Raw genomic sequence first — 26,839 nt, 5'->3', positions numbered from 1 at the left:
TGTGTTCTTTTGAAAATAAAGTGTATCTATGTATGGCAGGAAATGGCGTGCATTATTAGTCATTTCCATTAAATCAGTGTCAAAAGGTCTTGAAACAATATTATCGTTTATCGCAATAATTTTTTAGACAATTAATCGCTCAGCAAAATTTGTTATCGTGACAGGCCTAACTGGGGACAGACCAGTTAGAACTAAAAAAAATAAAATAAATGTTTTTCTGATCAGTGACTGCATCATTATACTCTCTTCCAGTTGGTAGTTACAACACCCTTTGGTGTGGATGTTGTGACAGAGTGAAGAGGACTTTAATTAGCCATTTTCAGTAACAAGTGTTTAAAATCCAGTCAGCAGAAGCACACATAGTGTTGAAAGCAAATTAACAGGAAACTTTTTCCACAACATATGGAGACATGTCTGCAGTTCAGTGTGCAAAACAACAAGATTACAGCAGAGAAAAAATATTAACAGAGTTTCTCTATTTTTTTCTATTTATTGTTTTAGGGTCATCGTCACTGCATGATGCTTCCACCACCACATTTCAACATGAAGACTGTGTGTTGAGGGTAATATGCAATCTTAGTTTTCCATGGTAAATAGCACTGTACATGTAGGCAGAAACATGGAGACCAAAAAATAATAATTATATGAAGTTTGTGATTGCAACATGATAATATATGACAGAGACCAAGACATATAAGTACTCCAGCACGCAAGCACTGCCGACTCCTCGTTAAAACATTGTAGTTGGCATAGTCAGTGTAAAAAGCTGAACTTCTTAAGGTCACAGACCATTAAACAATATTTTGTCCCATCCTACTTTGCAAGTGTGCAGGACTACAGGATGAAAATCATGTAGTATGTGTTCTCCTACACACTAAAAGTAACACTGCTCCCTCCTGTGTTCTGCACTGGTCATAGACTACTTTCATGATACACATGAAAGTAGTACATGTGCTTTACGGTATTAAAAGCAGGATATTGTTGATCTCAGAAAGCAGAATGAAAAACAATAAAAGACAACATTGAAAAGCAAATTTCTAAAAAAAAATAACTTGATTTATGTGTCCAGCAGAAGAAGGAAAGTTAACTTTGACAACCTTTGTCATTTGAATCATTTTTCTCTGGCTTCAAGACTAATGTGATCATTTTTCAAACTCTGTCAAAAAGTTTTAATTTGGGATGTCAAGATAAGAGATGACTGACCTGTTTGTAGAAAATGTAAGCTGGGAGTTTGAGCTGTGCATGGCCTCTCCAGTGCTGGCATGAAAGTGGACAGTGAAGGTGAGCAGGACTCCCAGAGGAAAGGCGCTCAGGCCCTCTCTAGTGAGTGTCTTCAGCACCGGACTGGCACTGAAGCGGACGTAGGACACAGGAACCACCTGAGGAATCAAATAAAAGAGGTTGGTGTTGCAGTCAGTCGGAGCTGACAGCTGTCACTTCAAAAGCTTGGGAACAAAAAGGGAAGCCACATAAATAGGAGGCTCATATTTCTCAGCAGTGTGAATGTTTCTTTTTTTTTTTTAATTCTTGTTCAGCAGTTTTTAGCACTATTCAATAAAAGATTATCTGAAACCTTTCAGCACAGATTTAGTGTTAAAAAGTTTAAAACGTTTCTGCAAGTTAAAAAAAAAAGAAAATACAACAAATATTTTTTGACCTACTTATTTAAAGAACATAACACAATAGAGCTACCCTTACATTTTAACTGCTACAAGGTCCTTTAAAAAGTCATTGATTTAGCCAAAACAACCTTTATCCCAAGCAGTTATCATCCTAAATCTCTGATACAGATGAATGCCATCACCATGAAAGGCTACTCTCCAAAGAAATATCTGAATGCCTGTAAATATCTGTCTCAGAACCTCTGGAATTAATAATTATTTTTTCCAATTTATAAGTTGAAATATTTTACTTAATGATTAATTACCTTCATACAGTGAATAACATGTTCAACTCTGAAGGTGAGCTTGCCTTTTTATGAACAGAATGACTCCATGTTGGGAACCTTGAGTACAAAGCAGCAACTGCTGGCATGAGATTATATTTAATCTAAAATGATAAATTATTTGCATTCCTGGCCGTTTACTTACAGAATGTGGAGTGGGGAAAAAATAAATAAAAGAAGATTTTGATTATTGGCTAACAAGCACCAAGTGAACACATGAGTCAAGCAAGTGTGCCTCTGATTGGCTGATCAGGCCCTCCTAACAGCTCCTTCCCAGGAAGTTGTTGGCTCCTGGAGGAGCTCTTTACATGCAAGTTGGAAAGTTTTGCCCAACCGACTCAAAGCCAAACGGGATCAAGATTCCAGATTCTATCATTTTTGGTTGGGCTGTTTGCTTTGCTACATTCATCAATTTTTTGTGTTTATCCTGCAGGTTTGCTTTGTTTCTTCTTGCAAGTCTCATTGACGATCAGCATCAGTGATGACAAAACTCAATCAAAAAGTGCTTCAACAAATAACAGTTTAAGGGTGATCACCATAATGCAAGCAGATATTGTAGATTTTAATATGATTAATTTTTCACTTTTATGTTATAGTGTGTAATTGATTTATTAATGTTCTATTTGATCAAAATACCCATAACAGCTTATGGTTCTCCCACAGCATAACCATTAAGCCTCTGTCAATAAGCAATTAATCAGTTAACTGCATGATTAATTAAAATGGGCTCCATAATTTACGTTATATTTATTAAGAGCAATTTTATTTACAGAGACATCATAATCACACACAACTTGGCTTAAGTTGTGTGATTTTTAGTTTTTATTTATTGTGTTAAATTTTCAATATTTAAAATATCCAACTCCAGTGTGGAGTGTTCTGGACAAAATTAAAGTTTATTAGTGTTTGAGAGGGCAAACTTCCATTATAAGGCCATTATCAATATATTACTTCAAAATGGCCTCAAAAAAACAATATCAACACAACTGTTACCAGTCAAATAAGTTTTTTGTTTTGTTTTTATTATTTCTAAAAAAAAAATAAATATTAAAATCAAGATTTATAAATTTAAGCCTTTAAAACCTTGTTGAATTTTTGGCAGGCAGTTAGATGGATTTCAACATTACTCTCCAAAGGCTAGAGGTTACAAAAGCAAAAATCCTAAAAATCATTTTGTGCAACTAACTGAGCTGACCTTCACAGTGAGGATGAGAGTTTGATTGACACCGAAAATCTCCTGCGAGGTGACCAGTAGAGAGCACATCCCAGTGAGAGAACCAGATGAGAGGAGGCCCTTATTGTCAACTTGAGCAACAACAAGCTGGTCAGGGCAATCCAGCATCCGGTAGGAGAGCACACCCATCCCATCCCTGTTAGACACAGGGGGAAAAAAACAAAACAAAAAACAACCACATCATGTTTCTATGACGTTATGCATTTATAAATAATGCACTAAACACACTGTGCAACAAGAACAGATGACTCACCTGTTAGTTTGGAGCTTGAGGGCAGAGTTTGGAGCCATCAGGATCTCCTCGGCTTCCACTTGAGGATGAAGCACGTGTAGCTTGTCATAGACCTTGATTAAAGAAGAGCGTTAAAACTCAAATTATTAGAGGACCTTTGATGTTTCTGCACTAGTGACATGTCATGGTTTATTACAGCCGGAAGCCAGATGCATTCAGCTCCAACTAATCTGCAGTGTTATCTCTTCAAAGATCCTTCAAACCTCTGCATTTTCAATATTCTGCTGTCACAAAGAAAGCTTTCAACATTATAAAGCAGCAGGGAGCATAGTGGCGACGAGCAGAGAGGTGCATAAAACAGGTTTAAATTATTTATAATGCTGGTGCTGAGATGAAAGATGAACAGTTCTTACACAAGATTACCCCCCGTATGTGTCGCCACCGTACCTGGATCTGGATCTCATCTCTGAGCTCCAAAACATTTCCCTCCAGCTGCTGAGCATTTGGGTCAGAAACTCTGAGAACCACCTTCAGCCCGGTCCGGCCTCTTGTTCTCCCCGTCACCGTCATGCCAAAATTATGCTCTGGCTGAAGTTCAACATTAGCCTGAAGAAGACAGAGATCATCAGAAGAATGGCAAAAATAGCAGCAAATCTAATAAAAAAGACAACAGCGATGAGAAACGAGGAGCAAGACGGAGGCTATTAATGAGGAAGCGGCTGGGCTGAGCGGTACAGGGTTCTAGAAACTCCACCGTAAGAGAGACAACATTATCTTAATTTAATCAGAAAAAAGGATCAAAGAGAAGACAGTGCCCAAAATAGATATGGTTCAACAACAGAAACAGCATGTGACAACAGAACAAAGTTAACTGGCGCATTTCCTCAGCTCATAATAGGACAAAAGCTACATAATATATTTAGCAATTGGAATTTAACATTTAAATAGAATTAAACAGTTAAAGATTTAGTCATGTTGGCTAAAAGTCAACAATTTGCCGATTAACAGTAAAAGGTATCAAATTGGGGTCAGAAGTGGCTACAAATATTGCTAATATGAGTTTTTATTAATGGATTTGAATCTCTCTCAGCTAAGGGTGCAACAATTAAACGTACATTTCTGAACATGAGAATTTTCTCCAATTTAGTTCAAATTTAGACATATAGGCTCAACCATATACACAAGTCATTTGCTGCAGAGAACATGGAAACTTTTTGTACCCAAAAAGCTGCTGTGTACCGAACCAAACTAACAGGGATGTACTGGATGTTTTTGGTATAAATACATGTAAGAGTCCGATTCTCAGTCCAACTCATTCCAGCATCTTCTAGTTTAAGGCAGGTTTTCTTGTTTTTTTTTAGAATCACTTATGTTGTATGTTGTTTACTCATTCAACCCTGGCAAGAAAACAGTTCAAACAAAATAATTAATGAATGAATGCCAATGAGTGCATATTTCATATTCAGCACTAGTATCTGTTGTGTGGATAGTAGATAAAACAACTTAATAAATTAAGCAGTATAAGAAAGAGTAGAAATGTGAAGATTTATTTTACATGTTGGAAAACGTGAACAAAGTGCAACCTTATTCAATCCCACCCCCCTTCATCCATAACATAAAATTAATAGCAGGGTTTCTCCAGTGTATTATGAGCCTGGCGGGCCACCAGGCTTTACTTGCGCCCAAACCAGGCTAAGCATTATTTGTTTATTAGGTTTTTTTTAACACCACTAACAGTGATAGCAAAGACGGGTTAAAGAGTCTCTTTGGTGAAATGATTGGAAGTACAAAGGCAACATATTGCGGTCAGTATGTGAACACATAGGAAGACTAGCCTCCATAATCACCGACTCTTCACCGGTCTGTATGCCAACAACTTCAGGAAATGAAAAGTCACAAATAAACAATCAAAAAATATTGAACACTTTCATTAGGATGAAACAACTGAAGTGTTTAGGTAGTGTTAAGTGTTAATGTAGGGTGCAGAATGACTCCCCTACTACCAAGCTTTGCAAGTTTTCTGGGGGAAACCCTGAACAATTATTTTCTTTAAACCAGATCTGAACCAGCAGTTTTAGATAAAAGAAAAGGAAGAAATACCTCAGTGTGCCTGGAGTGGACATCCAGAATGTCTCGCTTAGTGGTAGACCAAGAAAAAGTGAGACTAGGTACAACACTGCCAAAGGAGAAGGGCGTCTGGCTATTGGTCAGCCCCATCACATATACTGGCATCTACACACACACACACACACACACACAAATATAGATGATATTTGAATTTTATAACAAAGAACCTCAGAAAGTTGTAAAGAGTACTTGGAGAAAGAGCCAAATATAAACATAAACAAAAATAACCATACTTGTGCTCCAGTCTTTATTCTTGTAACTGGTGCTCTGATTCGAATGGCCGACAGAATAACAACTTCGACCTCTACTTGATCCTACAGTCAAAGGAAAATTAGATTTAAAGCTAAAGGTGAGAAATGCATACACAGCTCAATCCACTACCATTTACCTGAGATATGACCACAAGCTTCCCAGTCTCAGCATCAACAGCTTGGACCAATCCTGTCACTGTAACATTCCCAACAGAGACTCCCCTAACGTGGCCCACAGTATTAACAGAAGCGATTTCCTCATCAGAAATGGAAAACAGGATGTTGGATTGAGGCTGAGGACCACCCTCAGATGTGATCTATCAATGGCAACAAGAGTGAAAAGAGAATGAATAGCTCATTTGGAGTAATCAGGGCCAGGCCTGTTGAAACATAAATGTTTAAAATTCCAGCTTTAGAGATGCAAAACATCCTGCAATGCAGAAGTAAGATTTTCAGCACCTAGGAGGCCACATAGTAAACATCTTTTTTTTTTTTTTTTTATTTGGTGAAGCGAAAAAACCTCAATTAGGGACGTCAAGGTAAAGATGAGTAATTCTGAAAGATAAGTGGCGAGAAACTCGCTTTGCAAGATGAACCGGTGCCATGTTTCCATTTTACCACACCTACCTGCATCATTGCTCCAATTAACAGAGTCATTTTCCTGGGAATAAGCTTGAAAGGCGGAAACACCTATAAAAAGCAGTGAAATGTTACTTCTTTTAACATCCACCGGAAAAAAAAAATATGAACCTGCTTTCTGAAAATTATACCTCAATTTGCTGTGGTGCTGAGGCTATTTTTCTCCCGTTTTTATCCACAACAACAGCTGACAGGGTGGTCTGACCGATGGAGAGTCCTTTCACCCGGAACACTGCCGTGTCACTTTCTGTCAGCTCTGCTAAAGGACTGCAGGGAGAGTTATAGAAATGTAGCCATTGCTAATTGTTTCATATAAATAACGTTTCTAATTACTTACGTCAGAGAAACTATTACAGAGGCTGCCTTGAGTTTCAATTTCATGGATTGGAAATAGCTGGCTGAGAAGGGCTTCCTGTTATCGTCCAACACTCTGACATAAGCTTTAACAAATTTGCCAATCTGCACCTGTAATCAAGATGAATTACAATTATGAGGAGGGACAAAATACTGGTGCAAAGAATCTGCATGTAGTTTAGGACAAGGTGACATGGAGACCATTAAACCATATTTAATCTCCACACATCAGTGGTTCGCTTCATGGTACTTGTGGTAATGATAATAAAGATAATGTGGTGTAGCAGGGCTTTGATGCTAAAATGATAAAAGAGTTCAACTGACCTTGTCAACTACTCTGACATTAACCTCCAGGATGTCAGAAACATGAACTATTGTTTTGGCAGGCGCTGGAAAAGCCAGACAAAGATCGTGAACCATCACAGAAACTGTCCCTGTACGGACCGGAGAAACCTGGACAGAGACAAGAAAATAGTTAATGTAGAAGAACAATCATTCTGCAGGCAAAGGTGCAGTTACATTTCAGATTATATGCAGGGAAGTAATAGTTAACGCCACCAGTTTTGCATTGTCCGGCTGCAGACAACTTGCCATGAACGCAGTGCAGATGTTTCTTACCCGAGCTTCGCCTTGCGCATCTTGGAGCACCACATCCACAATCCCCTTCACGCTGGTGTTCATAAAAAAGTGCCCTGAACCTTCTTGCATAGTCAGATCCAACTGCAGGACAAAACACAGTAAAACATTAAGAACATAGTTCTATAATATAATTCTATAATATCGAAAGTTTTTATGCTTTTCAGTCACACAGATTAACCTGTGAGTGACATAAGAGAGGATTCCTGCAGACACTCACATTTTTACAAAACCTTTTACTGACCATGAGATATCCCACACACCTATATAAGAATACTAATTTTCTATGACTTAATATTCTGGACTTAATTTTTACTTAAAAACTACATTTACTTTGTTGCAATTTGAATATAATGACATAAGCTTGTGATACAAAACTTTAATTGCATTGACATTTTGGGCTCTGCTGGAGGGTCATTCCTGTTAAAAAGCAAAATGTTCCCCCCTACTATCGCCACATGCTTGCTATGATCCAATTAGTAGAGGTTTGCTGCAGACATAATACGTAATCAGTCCTGTGTTATACATAGGATCTTGCTGTACTGAGTGTAATTGAATCTAATCCATCTATGATTGAATTGAACAGATATGAATTTGATTCTGTGTATTTCTGTACAGCTGGAATTAAAATGAACCAGTTTTTCTAATAATGTGCCTCGAGGTGACATTTATTAACTACTGCTAAGTAAAATATATCTGTATTCGATTGAGCATGCCACACTGTTAACCTTAATGTATCTGATATTAGCAGCACCTTGTGAGTTTAGTGGATGCAAAGAAAACAATGTTTGAATCACTGAAACATAATTACACCTACAGTGACTAAGATTTTACTGATGAATCCAGATTGATTTCCTAAATAGCTATAGGCTAATAACTTCATACTGAACACAGCAGTCACTGTTGAAATGAGCACAACCTAAAGTTTTAAATCAATGTAATGAGTGGCCCAGATACATCCCTAACTTACAAGTGAACGTTTCATATAATCCAGTGTGACCGTCTGTGCTCGGCGCAGAAAAAGCACAGATAACAGAAGAATGCAATGCAAATAAACAGCAGTGATAATTTTGCTCTTACCTGCACATCTGGGTGGTTATAAATAGTCACTCTCTCAGGAAAAACCTTCACATCTTCAACCAACAAAAGCTCCAGTGTGGCAGAGACAGGTGTCAAAGGCTCATACTGTCCAGGAAAGCAAAGCGTATTCAACCTGTTAGAATCTGACTTTCATTCACAAAAGCAAATTGTTTGCATATTGTTAATGCATTTACACAGTGATGCAAAGAATAAACACACTAATTTAGTAGCCTTTAGAATATTGCTGCTTTGTGTTACTGAGTGACTAACCGACCCTTCAGCAGTCTGAAGGTCAAGTCCTGTCACGCCTTTGAAGCAAGTGTGCTTCTCCCAATTAACTCCCATTCAGAATAATGCATGTACTGTATATAAGGATCAAGTGTGATGAATTCAGTTTTCCACAGAGAGAGGATGGTGTATGTTACATTTGCAGTGACATCACTCTTGTTTTGCTTCTTTCAGCCGTCACATTTAAGCATCAACTGACTATTTGGGAGTGAAATATCAATGCTGAGTGCCGTCATCCAGCCGGGTAATTGCTACAGTTAATCAAAGTAGGTCATGCCATCGGTTCCAATTTTAGTTTCAAGCAACCAGACTATGTCTGGACATAATGGTATGGGTTTATGTGATATTATTTGGGTCATTCCTATAAAAGATTAGTTACAATTCTGCTAATTCTGTAGCAGTGGTCCATATGTGCAATAGTCATGGTTTGCAAGTGCTGCAGCACTCTACCAAAAAAAAAAAATATATATATGTGCCAGCCTGATTTATCTGGTGATTTAATTGGGCATTGCCTGTTCATTGTCTTCCTACGCAATTCCACTCGATTTTCATCTCCCTTCAGTGCTCTGTCTGGGCTTTCTTCCATTGAACACAATTTCTCTGGCTGAATCTCAACTGGGGCAATCGGCGTAGAGAAGTTGTGAACAATGTCATCGATTTTCTGCACACTTATAGAATTGATGGTTGCTTACAGCACAGGCAATTTCCAGTAAGCTTCATAGAAAGTCAAAAACAGAAGTTGATTATGGTCCTGAATGTTACAAAGAGCAAAGCAGCAACTGTAAGTGAGATTAAGTTATGTTTCAGTCAAAATTATACTCATAGCAACATGTTACACACATTTTTGTTGTGATCTTATAAAGGGGTTGTTGTACAGAACATGGAAGTAGATTTTTCTTACAGGACTGGGAACTTTGGCAACTTGTAGATGTGGAACCTGGTATCCAACAGCTGTCACAGTAATGGCAGCAATTCCTGTCTGTTGATGGACAAGAACTGTCTGACGTCCTGACCAGAAAAAATGAACCAGATTAAAAGCTATCACTCAAATTTCCTTTACAAATGGACTTGATGCATAGAAGGTATTTTCAAACCTGGACAATCATACACCACTTAATAAAAAAGAAAAAGTTACCATGTAGCTTCATCTGTTTTTTGCTGTCTTCAAACAGTTGCAGGTCCATGGGCATAGTGGGCTCAATACTAGCCAGGGACCCCTTTGATGACTCCCACAAAATGTCTAAAGAGCTAAAGTTGTCAAATTTCCTTCCTTGTTGATCAAAAGCTGCCAAGTCCAACACCGGGTTCCGATAATTTGAAACAGGCACCTGACAAATGAGCACAAAAAAAAAAAAAACACCCAAAACATTAGAACAAATTTTACAAATTTAGTTTTGAAAATGCAACATAAATCATTAGCAGTTTAACTGTTTGTTACAATAATCTATTGTTCTATCTAAACAACCTGTAAAAAATAAATAAATAAATAAATAAATAAATAAATAAATAAAACAACCTACTGATTAAAAGTTAGCATGCTAAACCATTTTTAAACCTCACGCACCACTTGTTTATTCTGCTGCATCAGAGGGCAGGCTAAGTCCAGCTGTGGACTGGTATAAACTGGCACCAGTGTGAGCCGTGATGGAGGTGCACAAACAAACTTGACCACTGCCGGCTCCACAGCTGGAAATGGATTGGTCACAGTGGCCTTGTTCCCCACCGTAATCTCCAACACCTAAAGAATGAGAGGGTGACAGTTGAGATGACAAATATAATACGGCTAAAGAACAAAAAAAATTGTCTGATTTTACTTTAAGAAGATTTTACTTTACTGATTTTACTTAAAGAAATTTAGGTTGTTTTAGTGCCAGAAAGTAGAGAATCTGGGACTGCAATGATTTCCATCACCCTTACCTGTTCTCCCAGCACCCTGCAGGTTGCTCTAAGCCAGTGACGATTGCAGTTCTGGCAGGAAGGACTAATCAGATCGAGGCTCACGCTGCTCTCATCCTCAGCTCGTGAAGAACAGAAGAACTTTGAGGGCTCTAAAACCCAAGGACGTGGTCCTCCCTCAAACAACATGTCTTTGGAGGATCCAAGCGTGACTACAGCCACAGACACGGGGTCAACCGCCTGAAAGATGACAAGATTTCATTAGTAAGTTCTGAAATTAAAAGAAGAAAAAAAGGCCTTAAAATGAAGTTAGATTATTAGGGTGAGTGGATGAACAAACTTTCAAGATAACAGTGAAAATCCAAGAAATAGATCTTTAACTTTACAAAAACACAACCTAAAGAAAGTGTTTAATGTATGTTGCAGATCATTTTACTGTGAAAAGGAACTTTGATGGAAAACTGAGAACATGAAAAACATGGCCCTGCTCATCACAAGAAGAAAATGGGTCAATCTTTAGCTGCCAGGGCAAAAATAAATGAAGCAACACTGCAAAGAAATCTGAAATATTTGAAGAATAACACACCATTAACAAAAAATAAAACTGCAGAGCCCAAAAGAGATTCAAACATGTTAATGGTTAAAACTTTAGTGATGCACACTACATCTATAATTATATAAATATTGTGAAACAATTTATTCCCACTTCCTCAAACAATACTTAGTTCTTTATAATGTTAAATTATACAGCAACAATTCATTATTTTTGCTTTAATGGGGTCTGCATTTCACTAAATAATTTTACAAAATTTGGAAAAGAATAAAATCTGAAAGGATTCAGGAACTTATTTTATTTCTTCTTAGACATGAAATAATTTTTTTTAATTTGTTTATGAAGACAATATGTGGAACTAAAATAAGTCGAGAGAAAACAGCTCAACCCATTTCTAGACTTTTTTTTCTACTGAGAAATTATAAATAAATAAAATAAAGAAAGACAAAAAAGCAAAACAAAACAAAACAAAACTGTTAAGATGATTTTCCAGCCTGAGGAAATCTCAGGCTGGCATATTACAGATTTTAATCAATCTGCAACATGCACAGATTGATTAAAATGCCATGGTCAAAACTCATAATTAGCAAATTCCTGAAAGGATAAGATTGCAAGACTCACTCTGAGAGGGAGGTAGGCAGCAACAGTGATCTTGGCACTGAGATGCACATTGCCATGAGTGTAGCTGACAGTAAGCACCGTGTAGCCAGGAGTCAGGGCCTTGGCTTGCACTCCACTGCAGTGCTTCTGGCCAGGAGCCAGCCTCCCTGAGGAAGAACCAAACGCAGAGGGACAAGCCAAAGGATGAGATAATTTAAAATGACAACTTTAAATAGGAAAAAGACAATTGCTCTTCTGTAGTTGTCTCTCATCTCAAACGCGACAGAAATATCTGCAGCTCACTTGGCTGCTGGCAGCTTCAAGGAATGTTGTTCTGCTACTTTAAAAAAACTAGATGGCTGCCACTTAAAAGATGACACACTTAGGGTGGATTATTTATAGAATTAAAATAGTAGAGAGAAAACTCTAGTGTATTGTCATTTTGTGGAAAATCCAAGAGTTTGCATTGCAAACATTTTATTATGAACTTTAACGACTTCATTCAGTTCAGGCAGAAATAAAACAAGGCAGCATAAATCACAATTGGCTGGTTAAAGGAGAAAAGAAAAGAAAAAAAGAAAGAAGAAAATCAGCCAATGCAATCAGTGCATCTTAACTTGGCACATTGCCTAGATTTACAAAATGCGCAAAAGAATGAAGAATCAAAAGTAAAGATACCCAGTCATGCAAGTTAAAATAGTATCTTTTCCTCAACACCAACTCTATTTGTTCTAACAGGCTCTTTACAATGTGCTTCTCTTTCGTTTTGCACTTCACATGAAGATCTGGCACAAACGCCTCTGTTACTGTCCGACCTAGTCAAATCACCAAGACTCACCGTCTAACAGTTCAAACACTCCCTGGTTCTCCTCCTCAACCAGCAGATCAAAGTGGGAGCAGTCGCTCAACATGACTCGCTCCATCTCCAACTCCTCCAGCAAACCAAAGATCCGGAGGGGCAGTTCCAGATCTTGGCCCAGGCGGGCTTCTACTGGACACGGAGCAAAGTCCATGGCAACAGGCTCAACAACATAAACCTGAGCAGGGAGAATGATAGAGGAAGATCAGTAACAGCAAATGTTTAATTGTAACTTCTACATTTTACTTTTCCATTTTGTTTGTCAAGTTACAATGGTAACATCTGAGTATTTTAGCATAATTTTGTGTGATGGGGCAAAGTAACGTGCAATAGTGAAGTGGAGAGGCTTTTTGGCTGGATCGTTTTCAAAATGTTTTTACAAGTTTGATATGAATTTGTAGTCAGCCCTCAAGAGGCGACACATTCACCAGCTTTGTTTCTGCAAGCTTTGCGACAAAGTTACTGCATGACCAACAGATAAAAAAAGTAATAAAAATCCAAATATTAGCCAACCTTTGTGCCACAATAATTTTGACGTGTCATTTTCAACCAACCTTCATCTGTCCGAAGTGAAGTGGGTTACGTAGATCATGAGCATAAATTACAGTGACACCAATGTCACTGACTGTGGTCATCACTCCTTTCACAGTCACTGTGGCCACATCTGTATTTGATGAAGTCCAGCTGAAATTTCCACTTCCACCAGTTGCCTGGAGTGAGCAACAGAGAATACCTCATCAGATGCAAACACACCACATTTCCTAATTTGATCTCACTCTCAGTCATGGTGCTAGTATGCCAAGAACAAAATAATTTAGAGTTTCCTTTTAAGTTTGAATAACTGGGCTTAATATTGTACCCTTTATTAGTTTCAAACCCCTCCGAGCAGCATGGCTGAAAGAGAATAATTACCTTTATTGTGTACTGATATGCTCCAACTTTTGGTTGCCATGGAAACGTGAGGATACTGGGAGTGAGGACTATAGGGTTATAAATTTCCACATCCTGTTCATTGTGCACCGGGTTGACGAGTGCATGGACTTTTCCATTCTGAAGCAGAACAGGGGACACAGGAAATGATCAGATTCAACAACATGAGGAGGATGAACAGTGAGGAAGGTTAAAAACAAGGATGCGACGGTTCAAAAGAACTCACTTCATCTTCAACAGCTGTTAGGGTAGCATCAATAAGAGTAAGACCGTCTTTGAGAGGTCTGACATGATGATATGATCCATTCACAGAAGACGCTAGGACCTCAAAATACTCTTTAGGGAAAACGGTGCTTATACGGACATTCTGCAACATCAAAATAAATTGTTCAACTTAGAAAACTGCTATATTTCTTTGTTTTGTTTTTCTTTTTTTTTCAGACATGGAATCTCATCGATCTGCACTTACGTCAGAGAGGTAAATTTTGTTCCCAGACTTATCAAACACTTCAATAAGAATGTTGTACACTCTGCCTGTTTCAAGAACCCAGCTTTCTCCTGGATTAATTTTAAAACCTAAATACAGAGACAAAAAAAAAAAAAAAAGGTCAGCTAAAACTTTAAACAAGGAAATTAAAATATGTGTTAAAGCAGAAAGACGGACCGAGGTAGGCTGGCTCAACAACGTAGAGAGTGCTGTTGGGGAGGCGAGACACTCCTTGCATTCGAAGGCCTTTATGGAAGCCATTAAAGAAAATTTCCTCAGGTAGACATGAATGAGAGCTTCGGCTATGAAATGCATAATTATAATTGAATGATAGAAAATTAGAGATGCATCGATCACACTATTCCTGGTCAATATCAATCATATTCGCTTTAAGATCCAATCTCTTGCGATTGATTGGTGCATCTTGATAAAAAAAAAAAAATGGCCCATTAAACCAACTGCTACAACTTCAGCTGCTGGTGCATTTCATCAGAAGGATACTCTTGTGATCCAACACCACATTGATGTGTCCCATTTGAACTCCTGTAACTTTGGAGGTAGTCTGATCAAGGGAGGCCACGCTGACAGCTGGGTCTCCATTGGGATCAACCACACTGTTCCTAAGGTGTAGTTCATACTGATCACAAGGCATTGTGAGCTCTGGAGAAACACACACAAACAGACCAAGATAGTGGATTTCAAACAGCATGACATCAGTCCTCACTTCAAAGTCTTTCAGCTTCCATTTCACTTGAACAACAAATCCATTTGTAGGTGGATCTAACACCAGGAACTGTATGGCATCATGAGTTTAAAGATAAAACCATGGTAGATATTCACACCTGTGATAGTGCCTTGTCTGATCTTGAGGACTCTGTATCTGATGGAAGTTCCTGCCATTAAGTAGACATCGTGTGCAGGGCTCAGCAGGATGTTCTCTAAAATCAGCAGTCTCACTTCAGCAGCACCCACATCCTGTGGCATGGATACCATGGTGACAGAACAACAAAGCTTTAGTTTCCCGCGTCAATAAACCAAATGAAACGGTTACAAGTTTCAAAAGTGTCCGAAAGAAGAAGAAGAAAAAAATCTAATGCAAATCAAATCACATGTGACAAAATTGTTTGCTATAAAATGGAGAAATAACACAATGTGACATTTAAAAGCTTTGTCAGCTTAACTACAACGACAGCTACAAATGATCTGAAAAGGCTGAAGAACTTATTTGGTCTTCACTTTAGCATTGCACAAGACCCTGCAATTGCGTTGCATTTTGCTATTTTTAAGAGTACATTTTAGTCCATCACAGAGGGACGAAGTAACAGAACTAAGAAACAGAATAAATCGATCAGGTTTCTCCTGGCTGACAGTCATCCACAGTTTTCTTTGAGGTCTGACCTGCCAATTTTTATCTACTCAAATTTAATTTTCTTTCTACAGATAACACAAAAAAAGTTCTCCAGCTTCTGTTAAGTGTACAAAGAACATATTTAAGCATGTTTAAAAGCATATGTCAGTTTTATATATTAACTAAACTCTAAAAAGAGCATCGTAGAACAAGCTGTTAGTTGAGCCGGTTAAAGACCAGAGATGTTGGGAGTTCATAATTTTGATTCATGAATGCACCAATCAAAGAAAACCTGGCAAATTACAATCTTTGATTGGTGCATGTCTAGTGAGAAACCCCATATGTTATTAGCAAGAGAAACAATTTCTCTGCAAAGTTATGAATAAAGCTTTTACCTTATACAGAGACTCTTGTATTTTGGCCTTTAACTTAGCATGTCCTGTTTTCAGTCCCGACACCAGAATGACGTCGCCTTGTTTGCCCACTCGCTCCATTTCAGATATGTATCCAGGAGGAGTGTATGTGGACTCTGAGAATTTAAGCACCCTGAAGGCAACAAAGACAAAAAGCAATAAGCAACAAAGCCTCAACAGAGTAATTAAAATGCAAAAGGTAATAACAGAAGCAGCGTAATCATTCTAAAAATGGCTTTTGGGGACATTTGGTGGTCTGTGTAGCAGATTTTTAGAGGAGATGAGAAAAGAATTAACAAAAGAGAGATTACCGTAATGAATTGTAGGAGTCTGTGAATCCATTCACATCTATATCTTTCACTAAGGTCCAGTCAAACACCAAACCGGCAAGGGTAGAGAAGGTATTTCCTACAAAAAGGAAAGGGAGGAAAAAACCTTATACTGCAACCTAGGAAAAAAAGCATAAAATAAGAGGTATCCAAAAACTGATCAGGAACTGAGAATATTAACAAATAAAAGTTTTCAACCGCACTGCCAGGCCAGAGGTGCCTTCACTTTAGTTGATAATAAATTAAAAATCGTTTTGTCTGAAACAAAACTGGGAGGGATTTAATTAAACAGCGCGTTGCAATCATTTGCAATCTGCTCTGTTTGAAGAGTCTGAAATGGACTCTTATGCCAAAGCAAACAGAGCACCACACCCTGCAGCCACCATCAGCAAGTATCAGGCTGCAGCCACAGCTCATTAAACGAAGTGTGGCTGTCCTAAATGGAACAAGTCACACAGAACAAACAGCTACTTCACTGTGGCAGCCTTTATGAGACGAAAGAGCTGCCTGCAGCCAGCCCCCTCTGAAGAGATCTCAAAGCAACGAATGAATAGCGTGATGACAGATCCTTATTATTGGAGAGCTGAGTTATTACAACATCTATTTTTTTGGGTCACACCTGCTCAAGGCAGGGTATTTACTTATTTAGAACCCCATTAGCCTTTAATTAGACAGCTGATCTACTGCAGTAAGTCAGTGTGCCACCTTCTGAATCCAGTGCATGAATTCTGAGCGCCAGTGGAGAGTCTTCAAGATGCAGCTCTCTGGTGGTGGAGACGATCTGGATCTCACTGATGATGTCAACGATGGCGTCGCAGCGGAGCACCTGTCCAGAGACTGCCAATGGATGAGTAAGAAAAAGGGTTACAATAAAGGAAGGATAGTTAATGACAAATATATGCAAATGACTAGCAGGAAGTTATCGCTCTGGGGCTTCCTTTAGGTGGTGGCAGGACTCTGGGTGCTTATCACTGTATTCAAATGTTGTGGCCATTTGGAACAGCTATAGGGGTTTCATGGGAGAGATAAAATGTGTAAATATGATACAGATGGGTAATTTTATCCCACATTCAGACTTAGTTACTTTGATTTGTTTTATAGACTTGCTCAGGGTGTGTGGCAGCAGATGGTATTACAGCAGCACAAGAGGAACAATAAAAAACCGGGGGGGGGGGGGGTTTAATTCCTCTTTGGTTGACTGAGTTCAACCTCTTTAATGCAAAAGACCGGGTACCATAGACAATTCAATGTTCAATAAACATTTAAATTACAACTACATGCGACTTTCTGATAAACTACAGTGAGAATTTTTTTTTACTTTAACTACAAAACAGCTGCAGAGTTAAAAAAAAAGTCCATTAGGGAGAGGATATTTTCTCAAAATGCAGCTATCGATATTAGAGTCAACACAATGGGACATATTGTGTTGACAAATATGTCCCATAATTGTCAACACAATTTTCAACATTTATTTGAACAACTTGGCAGTGTTAATGCCACCCAAAAGGGATCTAAACCTTGCTTTCGTTCATACATTGCGATTTAAAATGGCATTGTTGTACTTACCAACATCTTCAGCAAAAATGATGCTGGTCAGTCTGGTGGGCTGAGTGGACAGAGCCTGCAGGACAGCCTTCTGAGAGCAGCCTCTGTCAGCATCCTCTTCCACAGGCTGGATGCTTGCAACCTCAGGTCTAGTGGAAGACCTGGACAACAAACGCCACAAAAATACTGACTATATAGGTATCTGGATGTCACACAATTTCAATTTATAGCAACCATATAATGATCCGTATCCCTGGTGTCTGTTTAGAATGAGTAGTCTACAAACTAATCAACTAACAGCATGCACTTCATCAAATTTAGGAAAAATCAGACAAAGGTTAGGGACATGTTTTGATGCATGAATGAGGATAATACTGTAATCCCTTTGAATTGTTCAAAACTACTGGTTTCTTAAATACACAGTAGCTCATTTTCTCCATGAGTTGATCTAACTTGATTAACAGGAAATAAAAAATTAGCGCAGTTGCACATTTTAGGGACTGAAATTAAAGACTTTTTGATCTTCAAAGGACTTCATGGTTAAAATCTAAGGCCTGCATTAATTACATGACATGAGAAGTTAATAATTTAATAATATAATATTAATAATTTAATAATTATATCTGATATTGCAAGACATAATTGCAAGACCCTTTGATTTTAATTCCCATTTCCTACATGGTTTTGAAGTAAACATCTCAAATAACTTACTATTACTATGAATTTGTCTTATTGGTTAGCCTTAACAACCAAGCTCCAATCAAAGATGAAGGGTGTCACAGTTAAATACAAGGTGTCTGGTTTGCAGTTAAACTACTCTATAGTTAAACAAATAGTAACAGAAATGTCTGACATAAAGAACTGTAGTATAAGAAAAATATGATTAATACATAATGAAATTCCTGCTTATGATTTTAACATGTCGAATGACAAAGTTTCTGTTCATTTTTACATTTAATTGTTCAATTATATACATATTTACAAATATGAGTATAAATGTATTTATTAAAAGTACACATTACAATTGTGTTTTGAACTATCACACACACATTTATTTGATAAATTATTTATGTGCTGAATTATGGCACTTCTGGTCCTCAGTACAAGGAATGAATGAATGAATGAATGACAAAATTTAAGACATAATTAAATAAAGAAATTTCACCTACACCTATAAAAAATCTAGGGTTTTTTTTGTTTTGTTTTTTTACGTTTTATGACTTTTATAGTTCCTCCTAAAAACCTCTGACTTGACCAAGAAAACGACATCTTTAGTCCATTTTTAGTTTAAAATCCATCATCAACAATTACTATAATAAACTTTTATTTAGACAAGAGAAACTAGCGACTTAAAAACAAACACAAGTCACATTTGACCCCCAGTGAAAACTGACAGAAGGGCACTTAATTCTGGGAAAAAAGATGCAATATTACCATATTAAAACAATCTTTTGATATTCAGTACGGCTGGACTCTTACAGCAAACGACTGTACTGTATATGGGAGTCCGCGTGACTTCTCTTGCTAGGTAATACAACACCTCCATGCCCCACAAAGTGGGCCCCCGTCAAACCCTCAGTTTCACTCACCATCTGTAGCAGCCTTCAGTCGTTTCCAGTGTGAAGTTAATTTTTGTACTTCTCGCAAGTGGTAGCAAAACTTTGGGAATATTTAATTTTGACGAAGCGTAGACTCGCGTGACGGTTATAAAAAATAACACAACACATTTTAATAGACTCATTTCCGACTCCGGAGATTTATTATGAGCCAAGGGACGGGTCGAATGAATGGGATATTTACGAACTTAACTTTTTTTGTCTCATCAAGTTTAATATTTTAAACGTTAGGGTTGATATCGGAGCAGTATAACAAACGTTTCTATGAGTTAGCATAGCCAGCAGTTTAGCTAATGCTCAACTCAAACGCACGCCGTCTTCCTGTCCTGTTTCACTTTGACACTTTAGTTACCACACATGATGATAATAAAGATAACAGTGGCAAACTCCTCTGGCGCTGTTATTTGGCTCCGTCGTTGTCTTTATACTCGAAAATAAGTTAGAAATCAAGCGACTATAATTTGAAAATCGCTACAGCAGAATAACACAACCGGATAACAAACAATAGCGTAAAATCTGCATGTTTTGTACAATACCCGCCATTAGCAATAATTGGACTTCCAGTGAGCATGCCGGGAGAGAGGTGACGTCACTACATGAGAGGGTGGGTACGATATTTCTTAAAGGTACAGTCAGAAAACGATTAGTTTTAGAAACGGAGAAAAAGCAAATTTGTGTATTTTATGTGTGGTATGTATACACTTACACACTCTGCCTCACACACAAACACCTACAATTGTTTTGTTGCTGTTGTTGTGGGTAAACAAAAGCTAAGCTGATGTGAAAATGAGCATTTCATGGTTAACTTCATAGTATGGGCCTGCATTGGCTCCAGTGGTAACAGGTGGCAGTGGCCCTGGGAGCTTCTGATTCAAATACCTTTCTTTTGTAGTAATAAATGGGGTTTGCGTCAGGAGGGCATCTCCCATTAAACATCTACCAGGTGTGTGTTGCACGCAGCCATGGGGATGGGGAGACAGCTGCTATAGCAACTACGTGGAGGGAGGAGACCAATAACTACAACATAGTAATAAATTGCTTTGGCTGAGAATTGACAGCATCTGATGGTTTTAATGTTCTTCAAGTTAAGAAGCCATATTTTTGTTGAAATCCCAAGCATCTGCAGAAAAAGGGCTTCTACTGCGTGCATTATTAATCCACAGTTATGTTGTGCGTAATGTTTACCAAGCTCAGACATAATAAACAGCAGAGCTAATTATTTTATCTTTAAATGATTATCCTTCAGCAGCCATTAAGTTGAGCATCTAGAAATTGCAGATAATTTTAATTGTTTGAGCTGCATAAGAGACAGTCAGGCAAAAATGTTTGGCAACCATGTGTATCCAATATGACAGCAATAAAAGGAGGCCTTTTTGATGGATACATACTTTTCATGACCCCGGATATTTGAACTTTCCATTCCTGTCATTCTGCTTCATGCAGCAAGACAAACTATTTTACACAAAAATCAATCTTAAGCTTAATAAGCTTATTTGTTCAAGTCGAAACTGCAAAGGCACCATCTATCCCCCCAATGCCCTGCAAGGATAAGAACATGTAGACAGTGAACGGACAGATGGATCAAGCTGAATTAAACTGAAATAATTTAGAGCAAATTGAACTAATTAGAACAGGACTGGATTCTTTTAACATTAATTAAATCGAATTTAACTAAATTTGATTCTGCTTTTAAATAGTAAATGCAACTCCAAGTGAATCATTATTTTCTAACAAAAAAATCTAAACCGATTATCGTAGTGTAGAACATCTTGTGCACTTATGTAAATAAGAAAACCCATACTCTTGTCTTAATTGTGCTGTTAGCTAATATGTATTTTGTTTTTGTCTTGCCATCAATTCAACAGAGATACTAAAAAAAGGTGTATTCCTGTATTGCTACGTTTATGGTGTTCACATATCTACATTTTCATTAAGTAAACAATATATTAATACAAATATGCCAATGAACCCACATTTGCTCAATAATCATAAAAATATCCAGTTATTTTATTAATGTACTTTTTTCAGGTGCTATTCTTATACTACTTCATCTTGTTTTCATTATTCTTATTTTTAATAGCAGTATTAACGGGGCACTATTATGTATTTTCATAGTGCCAGTTTATACCACAATCAAGTAACTTTGGTACCTTCAGTTATAAAAATGTTGAATCAGACATAGCTAAAATAAATTTGACCTGTCGTTTTGGTACAGTAGAAGATGCTAAATATTCAATCATTCAATTTATTTTCTGCAGCTAATAGATCCTCACCTTGGGTCACATTTCAGCAGCCTCGCTGAGGTAGAATACACCATGGGCAGGTTGCCAGTTCATTACATAACCCGCAAAATTAAATGTACCTCTAAATCAGGCTTAAGATCTGAGCAGGATAGACGTCAAGATCATCTGGGAGCCACTTGTTCCTGCATTTATCTTCTTGATTCATTCTCACCTGACAGTTCTGATCTCTGGCCATCAGTGAAGCACATGTAACACGCAGCTTTTCACCCATAGGTGTCACTCACAGCCACCTATATCACATAAAATCTGCAGCAGGAGGAAGGTCACGTCCATGGCACCAGTTCCATTCAAATAAAATAGGATTTGATAAAATAACATTGGTTTCCAACAAGAAAGACTGCATAAAATAAGTTTAATGTAGACCAGAATAAAGAGAAAGATGTGGAACAATCCAAAATCATTTTCCCCCTCAGTCTGCTCTGAGAGCTTCCTCTGGCATTACAATTGGTTCTAACAGAAAACATGAATTTTTGACACAGTTCTAATTAAATTGGCAGCATTATTTCTTATCTATCATCTTATCTGCTTTGAAGTTTCACAGCAGTGCTCCTCCTGGATTCAGCCTCCTTTACACACAGAGAGTTGATTAGCAACTTGTTCTGAAGTGCTTTTCCATAATGCTGTTTTATGCCAAAGGTGACATATTGTTTGAGTCAGAGCATGTTAACAATAAAAGCCCATCACCGATTGGTGTTCCGTTCCAACTGGCTGACTTAAATACCGATCATGTAGACGCACCTACAGCAATCTAAGTGTGATGTAATTGATGCTCCCTTCAAACATCAGAAATATCTTTTCAAGCAGTTTTAGGAACTGGATGTGTCACAACAATGATTCTATGTACTGAAACCAGAGAAGAAAATCCTGCTTTCATTTATTTTCACTGCCCAGCGCTGTGCAAGCTTCAGCTCTGCATTAATTTTCACCTTTGTACCCTTTCCACAAGCAGCTAACATGCAATTGAAGCAAGAAGTGGATGATGTAATGTCTGTTAACATGAAAAACAATGTCTCAATGTTTGACTCTAAAGCTGGGACATTAAGGCTCAGTTATAGAAAATGCAAGACAAAACATGTTCCACGAAAAATGAGTGTGAAGATCTTGAGATTTTGGATAGATTTCTGTGAGATTCCTGCCAGGACTGGTCAATTTAAAAGAGGAAGTTCTCAAATGATTGAGTAATATTTTCTTAGAATTATCAGTTCTTTCAGATTTAGGGGAGGAAAGTGACTCATTGTTGAATATTTCTAAAGTATTATTTGTCAGTGGCTGACCTTTTAGTTTGACTTTGTTCTTTAGTGTTATAGTTTCAACCAACCTGAAGCTGTTAGACATTTTTGGGGGGCTTTCTCTAATGCTCCAGGCAACCATATGTGGCACAAATATTTTTCCCGCATCCTGAGTCACTGCATCTGCTTTGGTATCCTGTCTTGTGTCTCCTCATCTGGCATACATCAGCAATCACATTCTTCCTGCAGGACAGTTTTTCTGGCCACCATATTCTCCCCGTTCCAGACAAGTGCAGAAGGCCACTGCTCTTACTTCACCATTTACACAATGGCAATGTGTTCAGCTGCGACTCTGCTTTCAGCAGTAATGTAATAATCTTAAGAAGGGTCACTAATTCAAATAGTTTGGAAAGTACCCAGCTTAAACATTCTCTGGGTGTGAGGCACAGGAAAAAAGTGCTGTAAGTAGGCATAATAAGAGGTGCTACTATCCCGTGAAATCAGCATTTGCCTGTGGGAGCTATTATGTGTGTTCTAAGAAATATGAAAGAGGGCATGAAAGTGAGACTAGCTCAAATTATTACGTTTGTGCAACTCTTTGATAAGATATCCAAAGGGCCCCAACCTCTCCATTTCCTCTACTGGGTGAGGTTTTTATGAAAAAGACTGAAAGGAGAGGATCTCCTTATGAAAGTTTCCCCCAAGAAGTAAAACCTTTTTTTTTTTTCCCCTTATGAATGAACATGGTGCACGAAAAGCAGAGTGCAAAAGCTCAAGTCAGGCAAGGCTTGCTTATCACACTGCGGTGAAAAAGTATGCCCTCCTTATAGATTGTTCTTTGGCTATGTGTCAGATCATTAAACTAATTTAGCTAAGGAATGAGCACATGCATTCTGCAGGTTTCTTTCTTTTGCCAAACCTGACTTCAGTTTCACTTTCCACAAATCAAGAAATTTCTTAAATATAACTGGGATGAAGTAGGTAAAGTCATTTTACCATCAACGGAATGACAGAGCCATTTTTCACACTTGGAGACAATATCTGAAAAATAGTGAATGGCCTGCATTTATAATGCACTTTATCAAGTCAGAAGACTCCCATCAGCCTGAACACACCATCCTCATCAAGAGACACCGTGGTGGGAGCATTGTGCCGTTGCAATGCTTTTCTTTATGAAGAAAGTTGGATAGAGCTGATAGAAAGATGGATAGAGCTAGGAATGGTTTAGGTCAAAGGTTATTACTGTATTACACTGACTCAACCAGTGTTCAGACCTAAAGCACACCTTTAGGTGTGCTTTAGGTATCTCAATAATGGAGCAGACTTATGTAAATAGTAGTCAAGGCTGTGTCGGGTGGCCCCTACCAGCACAGTTTTCCATTCACCAAACCCCTGAAAAGTCTTTATAAGGTGCAGGTGGGGAGTCGCTTTCACCGCGTTACATTTGGGTCTTAATTTCCCTTGGTGCAGCCTCCCGTGGCGCTTTGGTATTCTGTCTCTCTTGGTTTCCTTTAAAAACTTCCTCCCTCTCTTCTGCTCCCTTGTGTTATATGAACCCACAGCAGAGCAATGAAGGGAAAATACTTCTCCATTTAGAAGGTTTACAACATTTACTGGCAATCAGCCACATGTGAGGTTTGTTCCTTGAAAACCCTGATGAAAAAAAAAGTCATCTGGCTGATGGTGTTTGTAAGTACTTATTACAGGGATTCTGGTACAAATCTTAAACTTTATCTTTATGATTAGATTAAGGACATTTCCTGGCGCTGTGCAGGCCTGGATGAGTCAGTCTTGTCTTACACTGGTTGCACATCACACATTACTCCGGTGAAAAACACAATCCAATCCACCTGTTTAAACAAAGAAAGAGGAGCAGAACTTTGTATTACACAGTGGACAGATAACACAAATGGCTGCTGAATTATAAGACCCATGTAAACAATGATGTCACATTCACTTTTATTGAAACCTTGCCGAACAATAATAACATCATCTAAGGAGCTGCTGAAATAGACAGACTTAACTTTGTTTCAAGAAAAAATAATAAGCATAGATTATTACATTTTGCATTTAATGAAACACACACATTAAGTGTAATTAGAAGATAGGGGAGATGTCAGTGGGTTTTAGCTGTTATAATTGGAGCAAGGCTCTATTCAAATGTGCATGAGTGAGAAATTACAACAGTTTGAGGTGCAATTAGCTCTCCCACATCAGTGTGTGTCAATGTGGATTATCTCACACACTGAGAGTCCTTACAGCACTGGGTGCTTTTAGTCCCAGAAGTGTCATTAGGGTCAACTAGTGTGGGGTGGAGAGGAAGACTCACCATTTGGTCCCTGCCTCCAACCACAAGGACAGCCTCACGTGTTCTGAATTGTGATTTATTTTCATGTAGATACTGATGACAGAGTGGAATTTAGATTGGAAACATGCTGTTGTTGAAAAGGCACACGGGGTAATTAATTTCTGAAGCGATCATTGCCAAGACATTCCAGGGTGTTTCAACAGATTAATAATGGCAGGTGGTCACACAAAACGTAGGTTATGCAATCAATGTCAGGCATGCAGTATGAACACTTTTTAAATTCACTCCAGGAATAAATGATCCATCTATCTGTCTATTTATGAATGAATGGATATTTGTGTAAATTGGCTTCATACTGAACATAGTGAACAGACAGTATCACGAAGTGCAAGGAACATACCAGACAGATGAGGGATGAAATTGTGGAGCTGTTGCACTGGACACAGCATTTAGGCGCACATGAAGATGAAGAAAACCAATAATAGGGGCATTGACTCATCTCCGTCATTGGTCATCCAAGGGAGACCCCCAAGACAAAGAGGCCACTGGCCCCATATGTTAGGCTTCCTGATTATTCTGCTCAGCCAGGGAAGAAGAGCTTTGTCATCATATGTTCTCACAAGTGGCTCAATGACCCTTTAAGATCAAGTCAGAAGAAAGATCACAGACAGCAGGCTTCACTTATCATGTGTAGCTTGGTGGCATCTGGAGACGAAACCAGAGTCTTAAACTGGTTGGGCAGCTTTTACAGGCAATGAAAACCTGCCCTAAAAGCTCTGTCATAGTCATTTCACTAATTGTTGTCGTGTTTTTTTTTTAAATATCTATATAAAAAATACTGATACTAGGCACTGCCACTTGTCTGGATTCTGAACTGACTGTGAACTCTGAGAGGTTACAATCAGTCTGCACTGGATAAGACCTCCCTATAGTTCCATCAAACTGGCGTTTCTCAATGTCCACAGTGCTCAGCATCCATAAACAGAATAAATGCTTCATTATTTTTTCTTTTTTCTTTATAAAGTTAAATTGCTCTTTCAATTTAATAATTTTCCCACATATGATCCCAGAGAAAGACCGCCTTGTTTCGTTATAGGCTATTCAACATGCAATGAAACGACTATAAATTGATATGATCGTTGGATTCGCGCCATCTTCTCACAGATAAGGTAACAATAAACCTGCGAATCAAACTGAGGAGACGTTCACAATTTTTCACTGACACACCTTCGTGGAGTCATTTGTTGCGTCTTGGAAAAACTTCTGAGCCTACAAAGAAAGGCAGAGAGAAAAAAAAAAGTTAAGAATGTTTCTCTAAATTGTCCTTCGCCCCGCCCTCCACGAGAGGAGAGGCGCTCCCAGCCTCCGGAGTCAGATTTGGGACATAAACTTTACGCACAGGTTTAACTCAGAAGCACCGCTGCACCGAAGGATCAGAGAGGCGAGGTAAGCAACGAATATAAGAACTATGAATGTCAAAGAGCATCAAACAGTCAGTATTTTTGATGTCCATATAACGAGGGGATAGAGTTGCTTGGTTTTAACGGGTGCGCTAATTCATGGATAATGAGAGTGCCGGAGCAGTCTGAGTGAATTGATGTCATCTGGTCTCCATATATTGACACCACTTCTAAGCT

The 26,839-nt window shown here is 38.2% G+C and overlaps 2 protein-coding genes across 2 annotated transcripts in view; one reads left to right on the top strand and one right to left on the bottom strand.

Annotated features, from left to right (window-relative positions):
* Positions 1-19,950, bottom strand: part of nup210 (nucleoporin 210) — a 39,743-nt gene extending 19,793 nt beyond the window's left edge. The window contains exons 1-31 of the mRNA XM_015033551.1: positions 19,336-19,950; positions 17,768-17,907; positions 16,907-17,038; positions 16,184-16,280; positions 15,855-16,005; positions 14,954-15,086; positions 14,613-14,771; positions 14,289-14,357; positions 14,094-14,200; positions 13,851-13,991; positions 13,607-13,744; positions 13,249-13,404; positions 12,674-12,872; positions 11,857-12,002; positions 10,704-10,922; positions 10,351-10,524; positions 9,922-10,114; positions 9,688-9,794; positions 8,499-8,603; positions 7,401-7,502; positions 7,107-7,235; positions 6,766-6,893; positions 6,560-6,695; positions 6,417-6,479; positions 5,927-6,106; positions 5,772-5,852; positions 5,512-5,643; positions 3,859-4,017; positions 3,433-3,524; positions 3,141-3,315; positions 1,204-1,379 (exon numbers count right to left, since the gene is read on the bottom strand). Coding sequence (XP_014889037.1) covers positions 1,204-1,379; positions 3,141-3,315; positions 3,433-3,524; positions 3,859-4,017; positions 5,512-5,643; positions 5,772-5,852; positions 5,927-6,106; positions 6,417-6,479; positions 6,560-6,695; positions 6,766-6,893; positions 7,107-7,235; positions 7,401-7,502; positions 8,499-8,603; positions 9,688-9,794; positions 9,922-10,114; positions 10,351-10,524; positions 10,704-10,922; positions 11,857-12,002; positions 12,674-12,872; positions 13,249-13,404; positions 13,607-13,744; positions 13,851-13,991; positions 14,094-14,200; positions 14,289-14,357; positions 14,613-14,771; positions 14,954-15,086; positions 15,855-16,005; positions 16,184-16,280; positions 16,907-17,038; positions 17,768-17,907; positions 19,336-19,487 — 4,271 coding nt within the window. The 5' untranslated portion in view covers positions 19,488-19,950. The remainder of the gene's footprint in view (positions 1-1,203; positions 1,380-3,140; positions 3,316-3,432; positions 3,525-3,858; positions 4,018-5,511; positions 5,644-5,771; positions 5,853-5,926; positions 6,107-6,416; positions 6,480-6,559; positions 6,696-6,765; positions 6,894-7,106; positions 7,236-7,400; positions 7,503-8,498; positions 8,604-9,687; positions 9,795-9,921; positions 10,115-10,350; positions 10,525-10,703; positions 10,923-11,856; positions 12,003-12,673; positions 12,873-13,248; positions 13,405-13,606; positions 13,745-13,850; positions 13,992-14,093; positions 14,201-14,288; positions 14,358-14,612; positions 14,772-14,953; positions 15,087-15,854; positions 16,006-16,183; positions 16,281-16,906; positions 17,039-17,767; positions 17,908-19,335) is intronic.
* Positions 19,951-26,554: 6,604 nt separating this feature from the next.
* The window catches only part of LOC106948084 (fibulin-2-like), a 34,809-nt gene continuing 34,524 nt past the window's right edge, over positions 26,555-26,839 (top strand). The window contains exon 1 of the mRNA XM_015033548.1: positions 26,555-26,648. The gene's annotated coding sequence lies outside the window, so the exon portion shown is untranslated. The remainder of the gene's footprint in view (positions 26,649-26,839) is intronic.

The sequence above is a fragment of the Poecilia latipinna genome, unplaced genomic scaffold, assembly GCF_001443285.1.
Source record: "Poecilia latipinna isolate Pla-1442-1.1 unplaced genomic scaffold, P_latipinna-1.0 Scaffold271, whole genome shotgun sequence".
Taxonomy (NCBI): Eukaryota; Metazoa; Chordata; class Actinopteri; order Cyprinodontiformes; family Poeciliidae; genus Poecilia; species Poecilia latipinna.
Note: the sequence above shows the minus strand (reverse complement) of the source record. Positions and strands in the feature narration are given on the sequence as shown.